General features: G+C 49.1%; 1 protein-coding gene across 2 annotated transcripts in view; it reads right to left on the bottom strand.

Moving 5' to 3' along the window:
• Positions 1-1,101: 1,101 nt before the first annotated feature.
• LOC125392481 (2'-5'-oligoadenylate synthase 3) overlaps positions 1,102-22,837 on the bottom strand; it is a 36,868-nt gene continuing 15,132 nt past the window's right edge. For both annotated transcript variants that reach the window (XM_087903753.1, XM_087903754.1), the window contains exons 8-21: positions 22,578-22,765; positions 21,612-21,850; positions 20,750-20,912; positions 17,970-18,143; positions 17,595-17,877; positions 14,235-14,422; positions 13,271-13,509; positions 12,403-12,565; positions 9,574-9,747; positions 9,199-9,481; positions 5,863-6,050; positions 4,898-5,136; positions 3,998-4,160; positions 1,102-2,758 (exon numbers count right to left, since the gene is read on the bottom strand). In XM_087903753.1, the coding sequence (XP_087759879.1) occupies positions 2,702-2,758; positions 3,998-4,160; positions 4,898-5,136; positions 5,863-6,050; positions 9,199-9,481; positions 9,574-9,747; positions 12,403-12,565; positions 13,271-13,509; positions 14,235-14,422; positions 17,595-17,877; positions 17,970-18,143; positions 20,750-20,912; positions 21,612-21,850; positions 22,578-22,765 (2,741 nt within the window). In that variant the 3' untranslated portion in view covers positions 1,102-2,701. The remainder of the gene's footprint in view (positions 2,759-3,997; positions 4,161-4,897; positions 5,137-5,862; positions 6,051-9,198; positions 9,482-9,573; positions 9,748-12,402; positions 12,566-13,270; positions 13,510-14,234; positions 14,423-17,594; positions 17,878-17,969; positions 18,144-20,749; positions 20,913-21,611; positions 21,851-22,577; positions 22,766-22,837) is intronic.

The following is a 22,837-nucleotide window of genomic DNA, read 5'->3' as shown; positions in this document are numbered from 1 at the left end:
GGTGTAGCATGACCGTAGAAGTTAGAGGACAGCTTGAAGTTGGATCTTTCCTTCCACCGTGTTAGGCTCTAGGGGTCAAACTCAGGTCATCAGCCTTGGTGGCAAGACCCTTCACAAGCTAGGCCATCTCACCGACCCCACTTTATTTTTCTGAGACAAGGTCTCTCATTGAATGCAGAGCTTGTTATTTTGGCTGGCTGGCTGGCTACAGTTCTTGAGTGCCTCCTGTCTCCTCCCTCCGTCTCTCAGGTTGCAGGCATGCCACCACGGCCTGCGTTTATGTAGGTGTTGGGTCCTTGTGTTTGTGCAGCAAGCAGGTAACCTACTAAGCTATTGCCACCGCCCCTTCTTTTGTTTCTTGTATCCAATGCTGATGCTGAGCCTGACAAAACGATTTTGTCAAATTAACAAGAACACATGGCTTGTGCTGTGGACTGCATGCCAGAACTGACCGTCCCTCTCCTAGTTTTTAACTTTTGTTGTTTGAGTGCAATGGAACCCAGGGCCCACCTCCAAGAGCAATAACCCCATTCCATTGATGTGCATTAGCTGGGAGGTGACATCCAGACCCAGGTTATAGTGTCCCCATCAGCATTGCATCTAATGAGTCCATACAGCGACAGCTACTCCTAGATCATTACATCGCCAGAGCTTACAAAATGGTGATGGTTCTGACTTTGTCTTCCTTCCAGCACTGACTGAATCAAATCTTCCTGAAAATCGTTAATAATAATACATTTTCCTCTTTAGTTATGGCCACTTACTTATCTTGTTGTGATTGCACAGGTGAGCCTGGGTTTAATTACTTCTTGCTCATAATCATTAACCGCCAATTTTCCGAGAAAGCGCTGGCGTCCTAGATCCAGCAATGACCAATGATGGCATGTTCCCCGGTCACTGTGAATTCTCTCTTCTTCTACTCCCCATGACTTTAACTTACCTCCAAGATGTTAAAAGGACATTGACGGGAGAGAATGAGTTCCCTTTGTCCCTCTGAGTCTCTCACTGTGTTCCTTGTAGGTCTGTATTTCTGTGGGTTCCACACATGACCCCCTTCTGGATTCACAACTTATCAGAATAGCTCGTGGAGGGAAGAAAGGATGCACTCAAGGTCACTGTTTATTATAAAGCATAGAAATGAATAGCCAAATGTGATATGTAGTGTAGAAGTCCAGGGAGTTGATAGACCCAGGAGCATCTATCCCCACGGAGGCATGACGTTACCTTTCTTGATACAATGGGATGTTTATTGATGGGGCAACTTCTAGAACCTCCTTATCCAAAGACGTTGACGGGGTCTCAACACTTAGGGGTGCCTGGTCCCATCATTGGTCATAGGCTTGACCTCTAGCCCCACCCCTTCCCTGTAGAGGGACCACGTCTCATATTCTGGCCCTCTAGTCACTTGTCTGGGGTTCCTTCCTGGGCAAGCCCCTTCCTTGAAACTCTCTGAGGGCCCAACTTGAGTCACCTCAATAACTTATATCTAGAGATGACAAAGGAGTCCTACAGGAGTAAACGCCCTGGGTTCTGCGGTTCTATGACGAGAAGTGATACAGGGGCCGGCCTGGCCCTCAGTGTGTCAGAGCCAGGGAGAGAAGGGACAGCCTTGTGTGAGGATGCATGGGGCTAAGCCCTTATGCACCAATGGAGTTGAAATGCTGGGATGAGGGCCCTGGACAGCCAAGAAGGTAAGCACAGCTCTCAAGGCTAAGGCAGGAGGTATCACCCAGCCTTGGTGTGTGAAGTTTTGTATAGGACTACCCTCTGAGACAAACTACCACCATCTTCAGGGATCGACCTGAGCCGGCTCATCCGAGAACATCACAGCTGGGCCTGCTGACGGTTTGTCTTCCCCCTTGGAAGAGGGGTGTGGGAAGGTTAAGGACTCTTGTTTGAGAATTCAGCAACCAGTTCCAACCAGCTGTATGCTGCTCTGCCCTATTTACACGTGGTCTCTGGGAGGGGTTAGAGGATATAAGGGGAAAGATGAAGGGATAGGGTGCCCTCCAGGCAGCCCTGGGGAAGCCACCACTCATGGTGGCTGTGGACATTCCAGTGCAGCAGAGTTAGAGTCACCTCAGCCCCGCCCGTGACCCCTCACCCACATGCTGCAGGCAAACCCAATGAATTCCTTGGTTCCTCACACCTTGGTTTGTCCAGGGACCTTAGGAGGAGGGGTACATGTTGTTTACATTTCCCCAAGAGAAGGGGTTTTAAAAGCAGGGGTGGAGGGAGAGGGTTGGCTGTCTGCTGGGCTGGACACCTCTGCATCCACACAGGCAGGGAAGGCCTGTGGGTGGAGGGAAGAGCTCAGCAAAGACGCAGTGAGAGACTGAGAGCTAACTGGGACTGCTGGAAATGAAGGGCAAGGGAGGGGCTCAACCTTGGTGACACAGGATGAGTCCTGAGCTGAAGAGAGGCCTGGAGAGAAGGAAACAGGAAAAAAAAAAAAACCCAACAAACCCAACACCATAATAGAATGGGAACACAGCACGCTGCATAGAGGCAAGTATCTCTGAAGTTCACTTGCACAGAGGGGTGACCATAATGTGAGACCCTGGGGTGGGAGGAGGAGCAGATCCGAAGTCTTGATTTCAAGCAGAGCCTTCCAGGAGTGCAGGAGAGAGGTGGGGGCCTCAATTGCCAGCCGGCTCTAGAGGCTTCATCTAGCATTTTCATCCCAGAGATGGACTCCAACTCAGATACCCACAGTGGGGTAGATTTGAGCTCCACAGCTTCCTGGGGTCTGTACTACCTGGGGAGAAAAAGACAGGTGGGGTGGGGCTTAAAGAAGGATGTGGTGGCAGATGCCTTTAATCCCAGCACAGGCAGGTGAATCTCTGTGAGTTCAAGGCCAACCTTGTCTGCAGAGTGAGTTCCAGATCATTCAGGGCCACACAGTGAGAACCTGTCTCCAGAAAAGAATCTGGAAAACCTATCTGGGAAACACAACAACAAACTCTCTCTCACCAGAAGACACAACACAATGTCTCAGGTTCCAACTGGGAAATACATAGGCAAGTCTGGGGACAGTGTTCAGCATCTCACAATGCACAGTACAGCCTTCAACAGTGCCAAGGAGGCACAGAAGGAAGAATGGAGTGTGCCTGCCTGTGGGAGGGTAGCCTGGAAGGCTGTGCCTGGTGTATCTTGGGTGGAGGGGGAGGGAGTTTCAACCCTTCGACAGTACAGTTTTGCTCCTTGCTTGGTAGCCACTTTCAGAGCTACAGGTGACCATGTGATAATTCTAGATTTTCTGTTTGTTTGTTTGTTTTGAGACAGGGTTTCTCTGCAACTTTGGAGCCTGTCCTGGAACTAGCTCTTGTAGACCAGGCTGGCCTCAAACGACAATTCTAGGTTTTTAAAAGTGTGAAAATTCATCAGTGAAACTTTTAATCTAATCTACATACTATGTGCCCTCTTCTGTTTTTGTTTTACTCTCTGTATTGTGTGCATATGTATGCATGTTTGCATGCATATGCATGCATATGTCATTTGTATGCATGTTTTCGTGTGTGTGTGCATACATATGTCTACATGTATAAGGCCCTGGGATGCTGTGAGGACTCATCCTCTGTCACTATTCCACCTCATTTGTTGAGGCAGGCTCTATCAATCAAACCCAGAGCTAGCTGATATGGTTAGCTTTGCTAGCTGGCTTGCTCTGGGGATTCTGTTGACTCAGCCTTCCAAGGCTGGAATCATAAGGAGGCTGCCACACCCACCCTGCATTTATGTGGGTTCTGGGGAAACGAACTCTGCTGAGTCATTTCCTCAGATGCCCCCATCCTTCCCCTTCTCCGTGCCTCACCATCCCGACTCTCAGTTATCTGGGTCTTTAGGTCCCCGGAGAAGGGCAGATGACTGACTGAAAGAAATCCTGGAGTCCAGTTTTTGTTCTTTGTGGGGCTCAGTAATTCCAAATCACTATGGCAAGAAAGCCCTCTGACTGGATTTGTGACAGCGCCACCCACTTTCTTCAGGGCACCCTTACTGGCACTTTCCACGGCTGCACTCTCTGCCCAGAGTCTCCACTTGGCAGTTCAAAACAGGAGGAGGACATCCACTCATTTGCTTCTTTGGCTAGAAGATGCCAACACAAGCGGTCACCTCCTCCCACATCGCCTGTGGGATCAGCTGGATCCAGGATTACTGGTCTAAAGGAGAGTTGAGAGTTAGAGACTAGGAAAGGGCTGTTTGTTTACAAGACCGCTGGCTTCAGCATTTGCTGCAGCTGGCTCTATTCCCATCATAGACACAATGTATCCTGGCAGCCTAGGTCAAGCAATTTGAATCTACTTAAGAGTCAAAGTAATTTCCTAGAATTGTTGTAGTTGAAAGCCAAAAACCGTTCTGAAAGCTGTTGTTTACTTCTCACAGTGAGCCTTAGTGATGACCCCTTTCAAGAGACTCTCACCCAACCACAAGATGTCACAGTACAGTGTTGCTAAGTAGGTCAGCACTGGTGTGTGTGTGTGTGTGTGCGCGCGCGCGCGCGTGCGCGAGCGCGCGGGGGGGGGGGGGGCTCACACTTGAGCCTGGAAATGACAATGCTGTTTCTCAGGGATATCCTGCCACCTCAGACCCCTCTCAGATTGGCTAATGCATACATTTCACATTTCCACATAACAGAAGAAAGATAGCAGTGAGGGCACCCTCTGCTCCCCTCCCCCCTCCCCCCTTCCCCGCTTCTGCGTCCCTCCTGGCTGGACAGCCCCTCCCACTCCCGAGGATGGGTTTTCTCCCTGGCCTGTCACTCATCCCTCAGCTTCTCCCTCAGTTTCACACTGGGAATGAACAAGACCTTGGGGAGAAGAATCCATGTCATGAAAGAAATAGTACAGAAGGGAATTGAGTTAATTCAGAACAGGGTGGGGGACTGGGGCACAGGCACCTCTTTTTCTGGATCTGAGTCAGTAGGAACGTCCTTATCAGCTCATCATCGAAGTTGTAGTTGACTGTCCAGAAGATGCAGAGCTGCTGGTATTTGATGACCAGGTCCAGGACCGTCCGGAAGCCTACGGCAGTGTCGAAATCCTCCATGCCGCTGCCCTGCTCCCAGGCGTACACGGTGAGAAGCTCCAGGGCGTACTTCGGGGGCAAGGATGGTTTTGGCTTCATTTTCCTTTTACACTGATGGGGAGAGTGGAGATGTCAGGGCAACAGGGTTATGAAACAGAACTTGAAAGAGGGAGCCCCTGAGTCCTAGGTAGGCTTGTTATACTCAGAATGGTACACACAGTGTCCTTTGTTTGGACAACAATGTAACTACTGGCTGATGGGACCCTCTGCAGGCTATGGGCCCTGTACCAATGATTGCAATGTCAGCTGAAGATTGACTGGGGGATGGGGGGGTAGCTGGAGTGGGGGGGAGAGAAGGTCAAGAGGGGGAAAGGTGGTGCTTGAGGGAGTCATGTGGCTTGCTGAAATTCAAATCAGATCTCCCCAGGTCCCTAGGCCTCAGCCACTCATGATGATTTGAGTCTCTGCCACAGCTTCATGTTGCCTTCTGAGAGACAACACGGTGTCCATAGAGCTGTACTGGTAACCTGTGGCATGCAACTTTAACTTCCACCCGTGCTTCTCAGGAGAACTTGGCTGCCACTGAATTCTTTGACCAGTGTGAGGTCAGAACAAGCCACACATTGCTCTGATGTTAGGAGGCTCTATAGGCCTGACCCAAATACACAAGTAGTGGAACGCAATCAGAAGACCCATGGCTAAACAAGCAACAGCTTCCCTACAGAGGCCCAGCCCTGAGCACAGGAGGATGTGGGTGTTCAGGACAGTTGGCAAAACTGGTATCCTAGCTTGCTGGTAAAACAACAACCACATTGGCCAAGGCAGGGTCTGGCTGACCTGTTTGTACCAGTGCTTGACCAAGCGAATCAGATTCTTCAGTTTGGTGGGTTGGGGTTTAATAAAGTCACGCTGTAGCTCTGTAAAACAGGTGGAAAACTCTCCCTCCTCGAAGCCTGATGATTTCCATAATTCAATGAGCTCCTTGTAGGCTTTGGGTCTGGAGGTGAAGCCAGGATGCAGCTGACCTGACATGGGAGCAAATGTATGTTAGTCCTATTGTATATGGTAAGTAACAGAGTAACAAAACCAGTTTTTTTTTGTTTTGTTTTGTTTTTTTTTTTGAGACAGGATTTCATGTAGCCAAGGTTGGCATTGAACTTGCTGTGTAGTCAAAGTTGATTTTCAATTTCTGATCCTCCTGACTCTACCTTCCGACTGCTGAGATCACAGGTGAGTACTACCATGCCCAGTGTATGGGAGCTGAACCCAGGTTTTGGGCATGTTAGACAAACTCTCTACAGACCTCAAAACTGTGGTTTTTCAAAAAAATTTTATTATTTATTCATTTATGTGGCTTTCCAAGACAGGGTTTCTCTGTGTAGCCATGGCTGTTCTGGAATTCACTTTGTAGACCAGGCTGGCCTCAAGGTCACAGAGATCCACCTGTCTCTGCTTTCTGAGTGCTGGGATTAAAGGTGTGTGCCACCAACGCCTGACTCAAAAACTTTATTTTTATTTGTATGGGTATGATGTGTTCACACCCATGCAAATGTGAGAGGCTGTAGGGGCCAGAAGAAGGAACCAGGTCCCATGGAGCTGAAGTTACAAGGTGTGAGCCACCAGACTCTAGTGCTGGGAACCAAACTTGGGTCCTCTGAAAGAGCAGCAAGCCCCCCTTAGCCAATGAACCCATCATATATATATTTGACAAGTGCAATTTCATTCTGGGGGGAATTTCCTTTGAACCATGTATATATATTTGAATTACTGATGGGTATCCAAGATGCAGACAGTAGTGACTCCGTGGTCTGGTGGGTGCTGGTAATTTCACAGTAGCACACACACACCTGTGGTACCCACTAGGGCAGCCACCAGCCACTGTGGCTGGCTATATTTGAGATAATTAAAAGGAAAAGAGACAAAAATTCAGCTCTTTGGTAGCTCCAGCCACACCTCAAGCTCTCAGTGGATTCAGAACACAGGTCTAGATGTTTCTCAGTGTTGAAGAAAGACCTTCCTGTCAGTTCTGAGCTCGTTCACACACTGCCATTGCTGAGGAATATTTAGGCCACCTATCATTTTTGTCAATAAGTTTCACTGGGACTGAGTTGCCCCTTGTTTGTGCAAGGCTGTTTTCAGATTGAAATGTCAAAATCGAGTAGTGGGAAAACTGAGGCCTCCAAGACTGAAAACATTTGCTGTGTTGCTATACAGGTGAGTTTTCTGTCAACTTGACACAAAGCTAGGTACACCTGAGAAGAGGGGGTCTCAACCGAGGAGCTGCCTCTGCCAAACTGGCCTACCGCCTCGTCTGTGGGGGCTTTTTCTCGACTGATGAATGATGTGGAAGGGCCCAGCCCTCTGGGGGTCCTGAGTTGTATAAGAAAGCAGGCTGAGCAAGCTAGAGGGAGCAAGCCAGTGAGCAGTGTTCCTCCATGGCCTCTGCTTCAGTTCCTGCCGCCAGGTTCCAGCCCTGACTTCCCTCCATGACTTACACAACTGTAAGAGGAACTAAACCCTTTCCTCCCCAAGATGATTTGGTCAGTGGTTGCATTTTGATTTTTTGCTTGTTTGTTTCATGACAGGGTTTCTCTGTGTAGTTCTGACTGGCCTCGAGCTCACAGAGATCTGCCTGCCTCTGCCTCCTGAGTGCTGGGATTAAAGGTGTGCGCCACCACCGCCCAGTTTGGCCAGTGTTTATCTCAGTGACAGGAGGCAGACTAGTGCAGCTGCTATTTCAAGAGCAAACTGACAAACAGACAAAAGTGGGCTGAACCCCGTTCTATAGACTCCTGTCTCTTTTCTGAGAGAAATCAAAACAGCTGGGTTTTGTTTGCAGTTGGGGAGAGATGTGTCAAACCCAGGATCCTCATGCTAGGCAAGTACTCTGCCTCTGAGTTCCAGCCCCAAACAATGGGTAAGAGCTTTGTTTGCTTTACCCTGGGGTGGTGACATTGAACACAGAGCCTTGTACATGCTAAGCAAATGTTTACCGTGATTAACCCAGGGCCCCAAGAACCACTCAGGTGGAATATACTATAGTCTTCATAATTAAAATATAAGAAATACACACACACATATCGTATCTTGGCCTCTGTATGTGCATGGGTGTGAGAATATGTGTGTGTGTGTTTGTGTGTGTGTGTGTGTGTGTGTCTGAGAGAGAGAGAGAGAGAGAGAGACAGAGAGAGAGAGAGAGAGAGAGACAGAGACAGAGAGAGAGAGGACACATGAAGCAGCCTAGGGTCAATCTGAGAAGTTGATTTTGACGCAGGGACCAGCTCACTGTAGGTAGCACCATTCCCTTGGCTGATTAAGAGCTAGCTAAGCATGAACCTATAGTGAGGCAGCAAGCAGCAGTCCCCCGTGGTTTCTGCTTCAAGTTCCTTCCTTGAGTTTCTCCCCTGACTTCCCTCCCCTCCATGATGGCCCTCCATGATGGACTGAGATCTGGACACGTAAGCCAAACAAACCCTTTGTCCTCTAAGTTGCTTTGTGAATGTGGGTGCATGTGCCTGTCTGCACACACCCATGAGAGGCCAAAGGAGGATGCTGGCAGTCTTGATGCATCATCCTTCACCTTATCCCACTGTGACAGGGTCTCCCCCTGAACTTCAATGTGATTCAGCTAGACCCTTTCTCTCTCCACCCGCACCCCCTCCCCAGGTAGTACTGGGGTGACCAGTGTGCCTCCAATAGAGCCTGGCTTTTTATGCAGGTGCTGAGAACAAAACTCATGTCCCCATGACTAAATGGCAAACACTGTTACCGTGGAGCCATCTCCCCAGCCTGCTTTGAGATCTTTCATTCGTCCATATATTTCTGTATCTCTCACCTGTGACTGGGCTTTCTGAGGAGGTGTTTTCTTCACCCAGTTTCCTGTCTCTTACCTCACAAAGCCCCCACATTCTGTTCTTTAGTTCCCTTCTCCATAGAGGAAATGAAGGGATGTTATCTATGTTCTGTATGTAACTATATGTGCCATTCCTCACACACCGTGGAGAACAGAGCCAGCAGCTCCTTGAGGCTGCCTGGACTGCATACATGAGAGTGGAATTGCATGTAGGTGTCAGGGGCCTGGGCAAGAACTGGGAGACAATTCCCCAACCCTCCCTGGTTTTTCCTCCACGTTTTCCAGAATCTTCTCAGGAGCTAGGGTCTGTGGACTCCTACCTAGTGCGTCATAGGCGGGCAGGACATCAAACTTGACACTTTCGCTGAGACTCCTGGATTTCAAGGTGAAGCTCAGCACCCTGGGGTCCGTCCATTTTGAAATCTCAAACTTCACCTCCAGCTCTTGGGTCTTTTGGAAGATTTCTAATTGTCTCCGTATTTCCTGGACGAACAGTGAGCGCTCCTCTTTTTGGGAGTCGTAACTCTTCAGTGAGCTGAGAAACACTACGATATCAGCATCCGATCCATACTTCAGAGCCGTGCCTTTGGCAGTTGATCCTCCCTAGGGAGGAAAGAGAAGGTGAGATGCTGCCTCCCCTCACCCTTGTCTCCCTGGCTCCCAAGAGCTGGCACCAGCAACAGGCCAGCGCTCACCTTGACGACCTTCTGCACATTGGTGCTTGAGTCCTTGAAGCAGTTGTTTTTGAGGAATTCACAGATGATGTGAACAGCTTTTCTGATCTGTTTCAAGAACTCTTCATCGGGCTGGAGGAAATCTATGATGAACATGTCCAGTAAATGGCTTGGGGTGATGAAGAGTGATGTGGGCTGGGGAGGAGAGAAATTTGGTGGGCTCTGCCCAGACGCCATCCCAAAACTCACCTCTCTCTTCCTGCTAGCCTGCTTCCAACAGTGGGCAGAGACTTTCCTGTCAGAGACCTTCCTGTCTTGCACAGATATACTCTAAAAATGTTCTTGAGATTCTGGGCAATCCTTACCTCCCGTGGCCCACCCCCTCTCCAAGCAGAAACTCTCCTGGTTCCTCATGGGCTACTTGGGAGAGCTCTAGATCCTTCTGAAGGGGTTGTGGGATGCAGACATGGGAGGTGCCCTAGGCCAGCATGAGGAGATCCCCAAAGACCTTCCAAGAGGCAGGTGTGAGGGTCAAACTTGGAAAAGTAGATGTGAGCTCAGACGCGGAGAGTAGGGCCTGGAGGGTGTTGGACTAATGGCTTTGAAGGTGGATAAGGAAGTAGGGTACATGGGCAGGGTCAAGGAGCTTGAAAAGGGAGCGAGGCATCAAGTGTCTCTGTCCGAGCTCTATGAGACTGCATTTGGATTACCCACTGCTGTAACGATAAGGTTATAGATTTAGGGGACACTGTTTAAACAGTGCGGAGGGAGGAAGAAGACAAGTCTAAGTGATAAGTTTCCTGGAGAGCATTGGCAGAGAGCAGTGCAGCCATGTGGGAACAAGAGAGGGTGCTTAGCTTTGCAGGCTAGCTGCTCTTGGTCGGACACCCCTAGATGTTGTGACCCTTGGCACATACTTGACAGTGGCAGCAAACTCAATCCTTCTGCTCCTATAGCTAGGATGGTGTACAGGGTGGGCATGCGCACATGAGTGTACATGTGTCGTGTGCATGTGTGAGTGTGTATCATATGCAAGTGTACACACGGGGATGTACACATATGAGAGGCTATATATGAATATTCAAGAATACGAGTGTTTGCATGTGTGAGTATGCACACCATGTACACACATGAGTGCATGCACACGTGAGTGTATGCAGTTGTGAGTGTTGATGTGTGCTCACAAGTGTCAGCATTGTGCAGCACCTGTGAGAGTGTGAGGTTCCAGGTGCAAAGGTGCGTGTTTGTATGTGAGTGTGTATGTTTACACGTGAGTGTGTGCGTACATGTGATAAGCCTGAAATGCTCATTCCTGCTTGTGTGTTGGTTCCTGGGCTGTCAAGAGAGGGGTGACGTCATGGTCTGAAAGACCCGGCTAGTGGAGAGCACAGGGATCAGAAGGTGTGGTAGGGACTAGAGCGACGGCTCATTGGTTAAGTGCACTGTCTGTGTACCCAGGTTTAATTTCCAGCCCAGGTGGTGGCTCACAGCTGTCTGTAACTCCAGCTCCAGGGGATCTGACACCCTTTTCTGGCCTCTGTGGGTATTATACACACATAACACAACATATATTCAGGCAACACTTGTACACATAATATATATATCGAGACATGGTTTCTCTGTGTAACCATCCTGGCTATCCTGGAACTTACAGAGATCCTCTTGCCTCTACCTCTCGGGTGCTGGGATTAAAGGAGTGTGCCACCACTGCCTGACATTAAAAAATTTTTTTTTAGAATTTAGGAGAGACATGAAAGTTGAACATATCATGTACCTGTGTGTTAGAAGGGGGATCTATGGGGTGCTCTTGGGTTGGCTGTCAGAATATGAAGATGGTGCATGTGTGTGTGTGTGTGTGTGTGTGTGTGTGTGTCTTATAATTCGACAGCACTATGAACTTAAATTTGGTTTTGAGCACAGCCCAGTGGTTGTGGAAGTGAAGCACCCTTAGAGACTCTGGTGACTTGCAGCCACCACCCTAGTGATGAAGCTGAGGGCGTGTGTGTGATGTCACCCAGCCAACAATGGCAAATACCAGAGTTCCTGTCTGTGAAGCTCACACAGGCATTGTGCATCTCTTTTTGCAGTGAGAGATGTTTGAAAACTCAGAAGGAAACTAAGGAGGTTGTCACAAGGAAGTAAAAGACCAGGCTGTGGTGAAAATGGAGCCTGGGGTGGGAGACATAGGAGTGGTTGTGGTTTCCTTGGCGTCTACCTGGGGAACGACCCCATTCACAGACTCTGCTTCCTTCTGTCTGTCCCAGATTGTCAGAGTCCTGTTTTTGTTTTTCTCTCTGTGTATTGCATGCACGTGTATGCATGTTTACATGCGTATGTATACATATGTCATTTGTATGCATGTTTTCGTGTGTGTGTGCATGCATATGTCTACGTGTATAAGGCCCTGGGATGCTGTGAGGACTCATCCTCTGTCACTATTCCACCTCATTTGTTGAGGCAGGCTCTATCAATCAAACCCAGAGCTAGCTGATATGGTTAGCTTTGCTAGCTGGCTTGCTCTGGGGATTCTCCTGACTCAGCCTTCCAAGGCTGGAATCTTAAGGAGGCTGCCACACCCACCCTGCATTTATGTGGGTTCTGGGGAAACGAACTCTGCTGAGTCACTTCCTCAGATGCCCCCATCCTTCCCCTTCTCCGTGCCTCACCATCCTGACTCTCAGTTATCTGTGTCTTTAGGTCCCCGGAGCAGAGCAGATGACTGACCAAAAGAACTCATGGAGTCCAGTTTTTGGTTCTTTGTGGGGCTCAGTAATTCCAAATCACTATGGCAAGAAAGCCCTCTGACTGGATTTGTGACAGCGCCACCCACTTTCTTCAGGGCACTCTTACTGGCACTTTCCACGGCTGCACTCTCTGCCCCGAGTCTCCACTTGGCAGTTCAAAACAGGAGGAGGACATCCACTCATTTGCTTCTTTGACTAGAAGATGCCAATGCCAGCGGTCACCTCCTCCCACATCGCCTGTGGGATCAGCTGGATCCAGGATTACTGGTCTAAAGGAGAGTTGAGAGTTAGAGACTAGGAAAGGGCTGTTTGTTTACAAGACCGCTGGCTTCAGCATTTGCTGCAGCTGGCTCTATTCCCATCATAGACACAATGTATCCTGGCAGCCTAGGTCAAGCAATTTGAATCTACTTAAGAGTCAAAGTAACTTCCTAGAATTGTTGTAGTTGAAAGCCAAAAACCGTTCTGAAAGCTGTTGTTTACTTCTCACAGTGAGCCTTAGTGATGACCCCTTTCAAGAGACTTTCACCCAACTACAAGATGTCACAGTACAGTGTTGCTAAGTAGGTCAGCACTGGTGTGTGTGTGTGTGTGCGCACGCGGGCTCACACTTGAGCTTGGAAATGGCAATGCTGTTTCTCAGGGATATCCTGCCACCTCAGACCCCTCTCAGATTGGCTAATGCATACATTTCAATTTCCACATAACAGAAGAAAGAAAGCAGGGAAGGTACCCTCTGCCCCCCTCCCCCCTTCCCCCCCTTCCCGGCTTCTGCGTCCCTCCTGGCTGGCCAGCCCCTTCCACTCCCGAGGTTGGGTCTTCTCCCTGGCCTGTCACTCATCTGGCAGCTTCTCCCTCAGTTTCACACTGGGAAAGAACAAAACCCTGGGGAGAAGAATCCATGTCATGAAAGAAATAGTGCAGAAGGGAATCTGGTTAATTCAGAACAGGCTAAGGGACTGGGGCACAGGCACCTCTTTTTCTGGATCTGGGTCAGTAGGAACGTCCTTATCAGCTCATCTTCAAAGTTGTAGTTGACTGTCCAGAAGATGCAGAGCTGCTGGTATTTGATGACCAGGTCCAGGACCGTCCGGAAGCCTTCGGCAGTGTCAAAAACCTCCATGCCGCTGCCCTGCTCCCAGGCGTACACGGTGAGAAGCTCCAGGGCGTACTTCGGGGGCAAGGATGCTTTTGCCTTCATTTTCCTTTCACACTGATGGGGAGAGTGGAGATGTCAGAGCAACAGGGTTATGAAACAGAACTTGAAAGAGGGAGCCCCTGAGTCCTAGGTAGGCTTGTTAGACTCAGAATGGTACACACAGTGTCCTTTGTTTGGACAACAATGTAACTACTGGCTGATGGGGACCCTCTGCAGGCTATGAGCCCTGTACCAATGATTGCAATGTCAGAGGAAGATTGACTGAGGGATGGGGGGGTAGGTGGAGTGGGGGGGAGAAGGTCAAGAGGGAGAAAGGTGGTGCTTGAGGGAGTCATGTGACTTGCTGAAATACAAATCAGATCTCCCCAGGTCCCTAGGCCTCAGCCACTCATGATGATTTGAGTCACGGCCACAGCTTCATGTTGCCTTCTGAGAGACAACACAGTGTCCATAGAGCTGTACTGGTAACCTGTGGCATGCAACTTTAACTTCCACCCGTGCTTCTCAGGAGAACTTGGCTGCCACTGAATTCTTTGACCAGTGTGAGGTCAGAACAAGCCACACATTGCTCTGATGTTAGGAGGCTCTATAGGCCTGACCCAAATACACAAGTAGCGGGACGCAGTCAGAAGACCCATGGCTAAACAAGCAACAGCTTCCCTACAGAGGCCCAGCCCTGAGCACAGGAGGATTTGGGTGTTCAGGACAGTTGGCAAAGCTGGTATCCTAGCTTGCTGGTAAAACAACAACCACATTGGCCAAAGCAGTGTCTGACTAACCTGTTTGTACCAGTGCTTGACCAAGCGAATCAGACTCTTCAGTTTGGTGGGTTGGGGTTCAATAAAGTCACGCTGTAGCTCTGTAAAACAGGGGGAAAACTCTCCCTCCTCGAAGCCTGATGATTTCCATAATGCAATGAGCTCCTTGTAGGCTTTGGGTCTGGAGGTGAAGCCAGGATGCAGCTGACCTGACATGGGAGCAAATGTATGTTAGTCCTATTGTATATGGTAAGTAACAGAGTAACAAAACCAGTTTTTGGGTTTTTTTTGAGACAGGATTTCATGTAGCCAAAGTTGGCATTGAACTTGCTGTGTAGTCAAAGTTGATTTTGAATTTCTGATCCTCCTGACTCCACCTTCCGACTGCTGAGATCACAGATGAGTACTACCATGCCCAGTGTATGGGAGCTGAACCCAGGTTTTGGGCATGTTAGACAAACTCTCTACACACCTCAAAACTGTGGTTTTTCAAAAAAATTTTTATTATTTATTCATTTATGTGGCTTTCTAAGACAGAGTTTCTCTGTGTAGCCATGGCTGTTCTGGAATTCACTTTGTAGATCAGGCTGGCCTCAAGTTCACAGAGATCCACCTGTCCCTGCTTTCTGAGTGCTGGGATTAAAGGTGTGTGCCACCAACGCCTGACTCAAAAACTTTATTTTTATTTGTATGGGTATGATGTGTTCACATCCATGCAAATGTGAGAGGCTGTAGGGGCCAGAAGAAGGAACCAGGTCCCATGGAGCTGAAGTTACAAGGTGTGAACCACCAGACTCTAGTGCTGGGAACCAAACTTGGGTCCTCTGAAAGAGCAGCAAGCCCCCCTTAGCCAATGAATCCATCATATATATATATATATATATATATATATATATATATATATATATATGACAAGTGCAATTTCATTCTGGTGGGAATTTCCTTTGAACCATGTATATGTATTTGAATTACTGATGGGTATCCAAGATGTAGACAGTAGTGACTCCGTGGTCTGGTGGGTGCTGGTAATTTCACAGTAGCACACACACACCTGTGGTACCCACTAGGGCAGCCACCAGCTACTGTGGCTGGCTATATTTGAGATAATTAAAAGGAAAAGAGACAAAAATTCAGCTCTTTGGTAGCTCCAGCCACACCTCAAGCTCTCAGTGGATTCAGAACACAGGTCTAGATGTTTCTCAGTGTTGGAGAAAGACCTTCCTGTCAGTTCTGAGCTCATTCACACACTGCCATTGCTGAGGCATATTTAGTCCACCTCTCATTTTTGTCAATAAGTTTCACTGGGACCCAGTTGCCTCTGTTTGTGAATCTATTGTGCAAGGCTGTTTTCAGATTGAAATGTCAAAATCGAGTAGCGGGAAAACTGAGGCCTCCAAGGCTGAAAACATTTGCTGTGTTGCTATACAGGTGAGTTTTCTGTCAACGTGACACAAAGCTAGGTACACCTGAGAAGAGGGGGTCTCAGCTGAGGAGCTGCCTCCGCCAGACTGGCCTACGGCCTAGTCTGTGGGGGCTTTTTCTCAACTGATGAATGATGTGGAAGGGCCCAGCCCTCTGGGGGTCCTGAGTTGTATAAGAAAGCAGGCTGAGCAAGCTAGAGGGAGCAAGCCAGTGAGCAGTGTTCCTCCATGGCCTCTGCTTCAGTTCCTGCCACCAGGTTCCAGCCCTGACTTCTCTCCATGACTTACACAACTGTAAGAGGAACTAAACCCTTTCCTCCCCAAGATGATTTGGTCAGTGGTTGCATTTTGATTTTTTGCTTGTTTGTTTCATGACAGGGTTTCTCTGTGTAGCTCTGACTGGCCTCGAGCTCACAAAGATCCGCTTGCCTCTGCCTTCCGAGTGCTGGGATTAAAGGTGTGCGCCACCACCGCCCAGTTTGGCCAGTGTTTATCACAGTGACAGGAGGCAGACTAGTGCAGCCGCTATTTCAAGAGCAAACTGACAAACAGACAAATGTGGGCTGAACCCCGTTCTATAGACTCCTGTCTCTTTTCTGAGAGAAATCAAAACAGCTGGGTTTTGTTTGCAGTTGGGGAGAGATGTGTCAAACCCAGGATCCTCATGCTAGGCAAGTACTCTGCCTCTGAGCTCCAGCCCCAAACAATGGGTAAGAGCTTTGTTTGCTTTACCCTGGGGTGGTGACATTGAACACAGAGCCTTGTACATGCTAAGCAAATGTTTTACCGTGATTAACCCAGGGCCCCAAGAACCACTCAGGTGGAAGATACTATAGTCTTCATAATTATAATATAAGAAATACACTCACACACACATATACATACACACACATATCGTATCTTGGCCTCTGTATGTGCATGGGTGTGAGAATATGTGTGTGTGTGTGTGTGTGTGTGTGTGTGTCTGAGAGAAAGAGAGAGAGAGAGAGAGAGAGAGAGAGAGAGAGAGAGAGAGAGAGAGAGAGAGGACACATGAAGCAGCCTAGGGTCTATCTGAGAAGTTGATTTTGACGCAGGGACCAGCCCACTGTAGGTAGCACCATTCCCTTGGCTGATTAAGAGCTAGCTAAGCATGAACCTATAGTGAGGCAGCAAGCAGCAGTCCCCCATGGTTTCTGCTTCAAGTTCCTTCCTTGAGTTTCTCCCCTGACTTCCCTCCATGATGGTCCTCCATGATGGACTGAGATCTGGACATGTAAGCCAAACAAACCCTTTGTCCTCTAAGTTGCTTTGTGAATGTGGTTGCATGTGCCTGTCTACACACACCCATGAGAGGCCAAAGGAGGATGCTGGCCATCTTGATGCATCATCCTTCACCTTATCCCACTGTGACAGGGTCTCCCCCTGAACTTCAATGTGATTCAGCTAGACCCTTTCTCTCTCCACCCGCACCCCCTCCCCAGGTAGTACTGGGGTGACCAGTGTGCCTCCAGTAGTGACTGGCTTTTTATGCAGGTGCTGAGAACAAAACTCATGTCCCCATGACTAAATGGCAAACACTGTTACCGTGGAGCCATCTCCCCAGCCTGCTTTGAGATCTTACATTCGTCCATATATTTCTGGACGAATGGGCTTTCTGAGGAGGAGTTTTCTTCACCCAGTTTCCTGTCTCTTACCTCTCAAATCCCCCCACATTCTGTTCTTTAGTTCCCTTCTCCATAGAGGAAATGAAGGGATGTTATCTATGTTCTGTATGTAACTATATGTGCCATTCCTCACATACCATGGAGAACAGAGCCAGCAGCTCCTTGAGGCTGCCTGGACTGCATACATGAGAGTGGAATTGCATGTAGGTGTCAGGGGCCTGGGCAAGAACTGGGAGACAATTCCCCAACCCTCCCTGGTTTTTCCTCCACGTTTTCCAGAATCTTCTCAGGAGCTAGGGTCTGTGGACTCCTACCTAGTGCGTCATAGGCGGGCAGGACATCAAACTTGACACTTTCGCTGAGACTCCTGGATTTCAAGGTGAAGCTCAGCACCCTGGGGGCCGTCCTTTTTGAAATCTCAAACTTCACCTCCAGCTCCTGGGTCTTTTGGAAGATTTCTAATTGCCTCCGGATTTCCTGGACGAACAGTGAGCACTCCTCTTTTTGGGAGTCGTAACTCTTCAGAGGACTGAGAAACACTACGATATCAGCATCTGATCCATACTTCAGAGCCGTGCCTTTGGCAGTGGATCCTCCCTAGGGAGGAAAGAGAAGGTGAGATGCTGCCTCCCCTCACCCTTGTCTCCCTGGCTCCCAAGAGCTGGCACCGGCAACAGGCCAGCGCTCACCTTGACGACCTTCTGCACTTTGGTTCTTGAGTCCTTGAAGCAGTTGTTTTTGAGGAATTCACAGATGATGTTAACAGCTTTTCTGATCTGTTTCAAGAACTCTTCATCGGGCTGGAGGAAATCTATGATGAACGTGTCCAGTAAATGGCTTGGGGTGATGAAGAGTGATGTGGGCTGGGGAGGAGAGAAATTTGGTGGGCTCTGCCCAGACACCACCCCAAAACTCACCTCTCTCTTCCTGCTAGCCTGCTTCCAACAGTGGGCAGAGACCTTCCTGTCTTGCACAGATATACCCTAAAAATGTTCTTGAGATTCTGGGCAATCCTTCCCTCCCGTGGCCCACCCCCTCTCCAAGCAGAAACTCTCCTGGTTCCTCATGGGCTACTTGGGAGAGATCTAGATCTTTCTGAAGGGGTTGTGGGATGCAGACATGGGAGGTGCCCTGGGCCAGCATGAGGAGATCCCCAAAGACCTTCCACGAGGCAAGTGTGAGGGTCAAACTTGGAACAGTAGATGTGAGCTCAGACGCAGAGAGTAGGGCCTGGAGGGTGTTGGACTAATGGCTTTGAAGGTGGATAAGGAAGTAGGGTACATGGGCAGGGTCAAGGAGCTTGAAAAGGGAGCGAGGCCTCAAGTGTCTCTGTCCGAGCTCTGTGAGACTGCATTTGGATTGCCCACTGCTGTAATGATAAGGTTATAGATTTAGGGGACACTGTTTAAACAGTGGGGAGGGAGGAAGAAGACAAGTCTAAGTGATAAGTTTCCTGGAGAGCATTGGCAGAGAGCAGTGCAGCCGTGTGGGAACAAGAGAGGATGCTTAGCTTTGCAGGCTAGCTACTCTTGGTCGGACACCCCTAGATGTTGTGACCCTTGGCACACACTTGACAGTGGCAGCAAACTCAATCCTTCTGCTCCTACAGCTCAGATGGTGTACAGGGTGGGCATGTGCACATGAGTGTACATGTGTGGTGTGCATGTGTGAGTGTGTATCATATGCAAGTGTACACACGTGGATGCACACATATGAGAGGCTATTTATGAATATTCAAGAATACATGGGTTTGCATGTGTGAGTATGCACACCATGTACACACATGAGTGCATGCACACGTGAGTGTATGCAGTTGTGAGTGCTGATGTGTGCTCACAAGTGTCAGCATTGTGCAGCACCTGTGAGAGTGTGAGGTTCCAGGTGCAAAGGTGCGTGTTTGCATGTGAGTGTGTGCGTACATTTGATAAGCCTGAAATGCTCATTCCTGCTTGTGTGTTGGTTCCTGGGCTGTCATGAGGCGGTTGACGTCATGGTCTGAAAGGCCTGGCTAGTGGAGAGCACAGGGATCAGAAGGTGTGGTAGGGACTAGAGCGACGGCTCATTGGTTAAGTGCACTGTGTGTGGACCCAGGTTCAATTTCCAGCACCGGGGTGGTGGCTCACAGCTGTCTGTAACTCCAGCTCCAGGGGATCTGACACCCTTTTCTGGCCTCTGTGGGTATTATACACACATAACACAACATATATTCAGGCAACACTTGTACACATAATATATATATTGAGACATGGTTTCTCTGTGTATCCATCCTGGCTATCCTGAACTCACAGAGATCCTCTTGCCTGTACTTCTGGGGTGCTGGGATTAAAGGGGTGTGCCACACTGCCTGACATTAAATTTGTTTTTTTTAGAATGTAGGAGAGACATGAAAGCTGAACATATCACGTGCCTGTTGTTAAAAGGGGGATCTATGGGGTGCTCTTGGGATGGCTGTCAGAATATGAAGATGGTGTGTGTGTGTGTGTGTGTGTGTCTTATGATTTGACAGCACTAAGAACTTAAATTTGGTTTTGACTACAGTCCAGTGGTTGTGGAAGTGAAGCACCCTCCAGAGACTCTGGTGACTTGCAGCCACCACCCTAGTGATGAAGCTGAGGGCGTGTGTGTGCGATGTCACCCAGCCAACAATGGCAAGTACCAGAGTTCCTGTCTGTGAAGCTCACACAGGCATTGTGCATCTCTTTCTGCAGCGATAGATGTTTGAAAACTCAGAAGGAAACCAAGGAGGTTGTCACAAGGAAGTAAAAGACCAGGCTGTGGTGAAAATGGAGCCTGGGGTGGGAGACATAAGAGTGGTTGTGGTTTCCTTGGCATCTACCTGGGGAACGACCCCATTCACAGACTCTGCTTCCTTCTTTCTGTCCCAGATTGTCAGAGTCCTGTTTTTGTTTTTCTCTCTGTGTATTGCATGCACGTGTATGCATGTTTGCATGCGTATGCATACATATGTCATTTGTATGCATGTTTTTGTGTGTGTGCATGCATATGTCTACATGTATAAGGCCCTGGGATGCTGTGAGGACTCATCCTCTGTCACTATTCCACCTCATTTGTTGAGGCAGGCTCTATCAATCAAACCCAGAGCTAGCTGATATGGTTAGCTTTGCTAGCTGGCTTGCTCTGGGGATTCTGTTGACTCAGCCTTCCAAGGCTGGAATCATAAGGAGGCTGCCACACCCACCCTGCATTTATGTGGGTTCTGGGGAAACGAACTCTGCTGAGTCACTTCCTCAGATGCCCCCATCCTTCCCCTTCTCCGTGCCTCACCATCCCGACTCTCAGTTATCTGGGTCTTTAGGTCCCCGGAGCAGGGCAGATGACTGACCAAAAGAACTCCTGGAGTCCAGCTTTTGGTTCTTTGTGGGGCTCAGTAATTCCAAATCACTATGGCAAGAAAGCCCTCTGACTGGATTTGTGACAGCGCCACCCACTTTCTTCAGGGCACCCTTACTGGCACTTTCCACGGCTGCACTCTCTGCCCAGAGTCTCCACTTGGCAGTTCAAAACAGGAGGAGGACAGCCACTCATTTGCTTCTTTGGCTAGAAGATGCCAACACCAGCGGTCACCTCCTCCCACATCGCCTGTGGGGTCAGCTGGATCCAGGATTACTGGTCTAAAGGAGAGTTGAGAGTTAGAGACTAGGAAAGGGCATTTGCTGCAGCTGGCTCTATTTCCATCGAAGACACAGTGTATCCTGGCAGCCTAGGTCAAGCAATTTGAATCTACTTAAGAGTCAAAGTAACTTCCTAGAATTGTTGTAGTTGAAAGCCAAAAACCGTTCTGAAAGCTGTTGTTTACTTCTCACAGTGAGCCTTAGTGATGACCCCTTTCAAGAGACTCTCACCCAACCACAAGATGTCACAGTACAGTGTTGCTAAGTAGGTCAGCACTGGTGTGTGTGTGTGTGTGTGTGTGTGTGTGTGTGTGTGTGTGTGTGTGCGCGCGCGGGGGCTCACACTTGAGTTTGGAAATGACAATGCTGTTTCTCAGGGATATCCTGCCACCTCAGACCCCTCTCAGATTGGCTAATGCATACATTTCACATTTCCACATAACAGAAGAAAGATAGCAGGGAGGGCACCCTCTGCCCCCCCTCCCCCTTCCCTGCTTCTGTGTCCCTCCTGGCTGGACAGCCCCTCCCACTCCCGAGGTTGGGTTTTCTCCCTGGACTGTCACTCATCCCTCAGCTTCTCCCTCAGTTTCACACTGGAATGAACAAGACCTTGGGGAGAAGAATCCATGTCATGAAAGAAATAGCTCAGAAGGGAATCGGGTTAATTCAGAACAGGGTGGGGGACTGGGGCACAGGCACCTCTTTTTCTGGATCTGAGTCAGTAGGAACGTCCTTATCAGCTCATCATCGAAGTTGTAGTTGACTGTCCAGAAGATGCAGAGCTGCTGGTATTTGATGACCAGGTCCAGGACCGTCCGGAAGCCTACGGCAGTGTCGAAATCCTCCATGCCGCTGCCCTGCTCCCAGGCGTACACGGTGAGAAGCTCCAGGGCGTACTTCGGGGGCAAGGATGGTTTTGGCTTCATTTTCCTTTTACACTGATGGGGAGAGTGGAGATGTCAGGGCAACAGGGTTATGAAACAGAACTTGAAAGAGGGAGCCCCTGAGTCCTAGGTAGGCTTGTTAGACTCAGAATGGTACACACAGTGTCCTTTGTTTGGACAACAATGTAACTACTGGCTGATGGGACCCTCTGCAGGCTATGAGCCCTGTACCAATGATTGCAATGTCAGCTGAAGATTGACTGGGGGATGGGGGGGGGTAGGTGGAGTGGGGGGAGAGAAGGTCAAGAGGGGGAAAGGTGGTGCTTGAGGGAGTCATGTGACTTGCTGAAATACAAATCAGATCTCCCCAGGTCCCTAGGCCTCAGCCACTCATGATGATTTGAGTCTCTGCCACAGCTTCAAGTTGCCTTCTGAGAGACAACACGGTGTCCATAGAGCTGTACTGGTAACCTGTGGCATGCAACTTTAACTTCCACCCGTGCTTCTCAGGAGAACTTGGCTGCCACTGAATTCTTTGACCAGTGTGAGGTCAGAACAAGTCACACATTGCTCTGATGTTAGGAGGCTCTATAGGCCTGACCCAAATACACAAGTAGCAGAACACAATCAGAAGACCCATGGCTAAACAAGCAACAGCTTCCCTACAGAGGCCCAGCCCTGAGCACAGGAGGATGTGGGTGTTCAGGACAGTTGGCAAAACTGGTATCCTAGCTTGCTGGTAAAACAACAACCACATTGGCCAAGGCAGGGTCTGGCTGACCTGTTTGTACCAGTGCTTGACCAAGCGAATCAGACTCTTCAGTTTGGTGGGTTGGGGTTCAATAAAGTCGCGCTGTAGCTCTGTAAAACAGGTGGAAAACTCTCCCTCCTCGAAGCCTGATGATTTCCATAATGCAATGAGCTCCTTGTAGGCTTTGGGTCTGGAGGTGAAGCCAGGATGCAGCTGACCTGACATGGGAGCAAATGTATGTTAGTCCTATTGTATATGGTAAGTAACAGAGTAACAAAACCGTTTTTGGT

The sequence above is a fragment of the Myodes glareolus genome, chromosome 2 (genome assembly GCF_982192425.1).
Source record: "Myodes glareolus chromosome 2, mMyoGla1.1, whole genome shotgun sequence".
Classification (NCBI taxonomy): domain Eukaryota; kingdom Metazoa; phylum Chordata; class Mammalia; order Rodentia; family Cricetidae; genus Myodes; species Myodes glareolus.
This window is presented reverse-complemented; position numbering and strand designations above follow the sequence as displayed.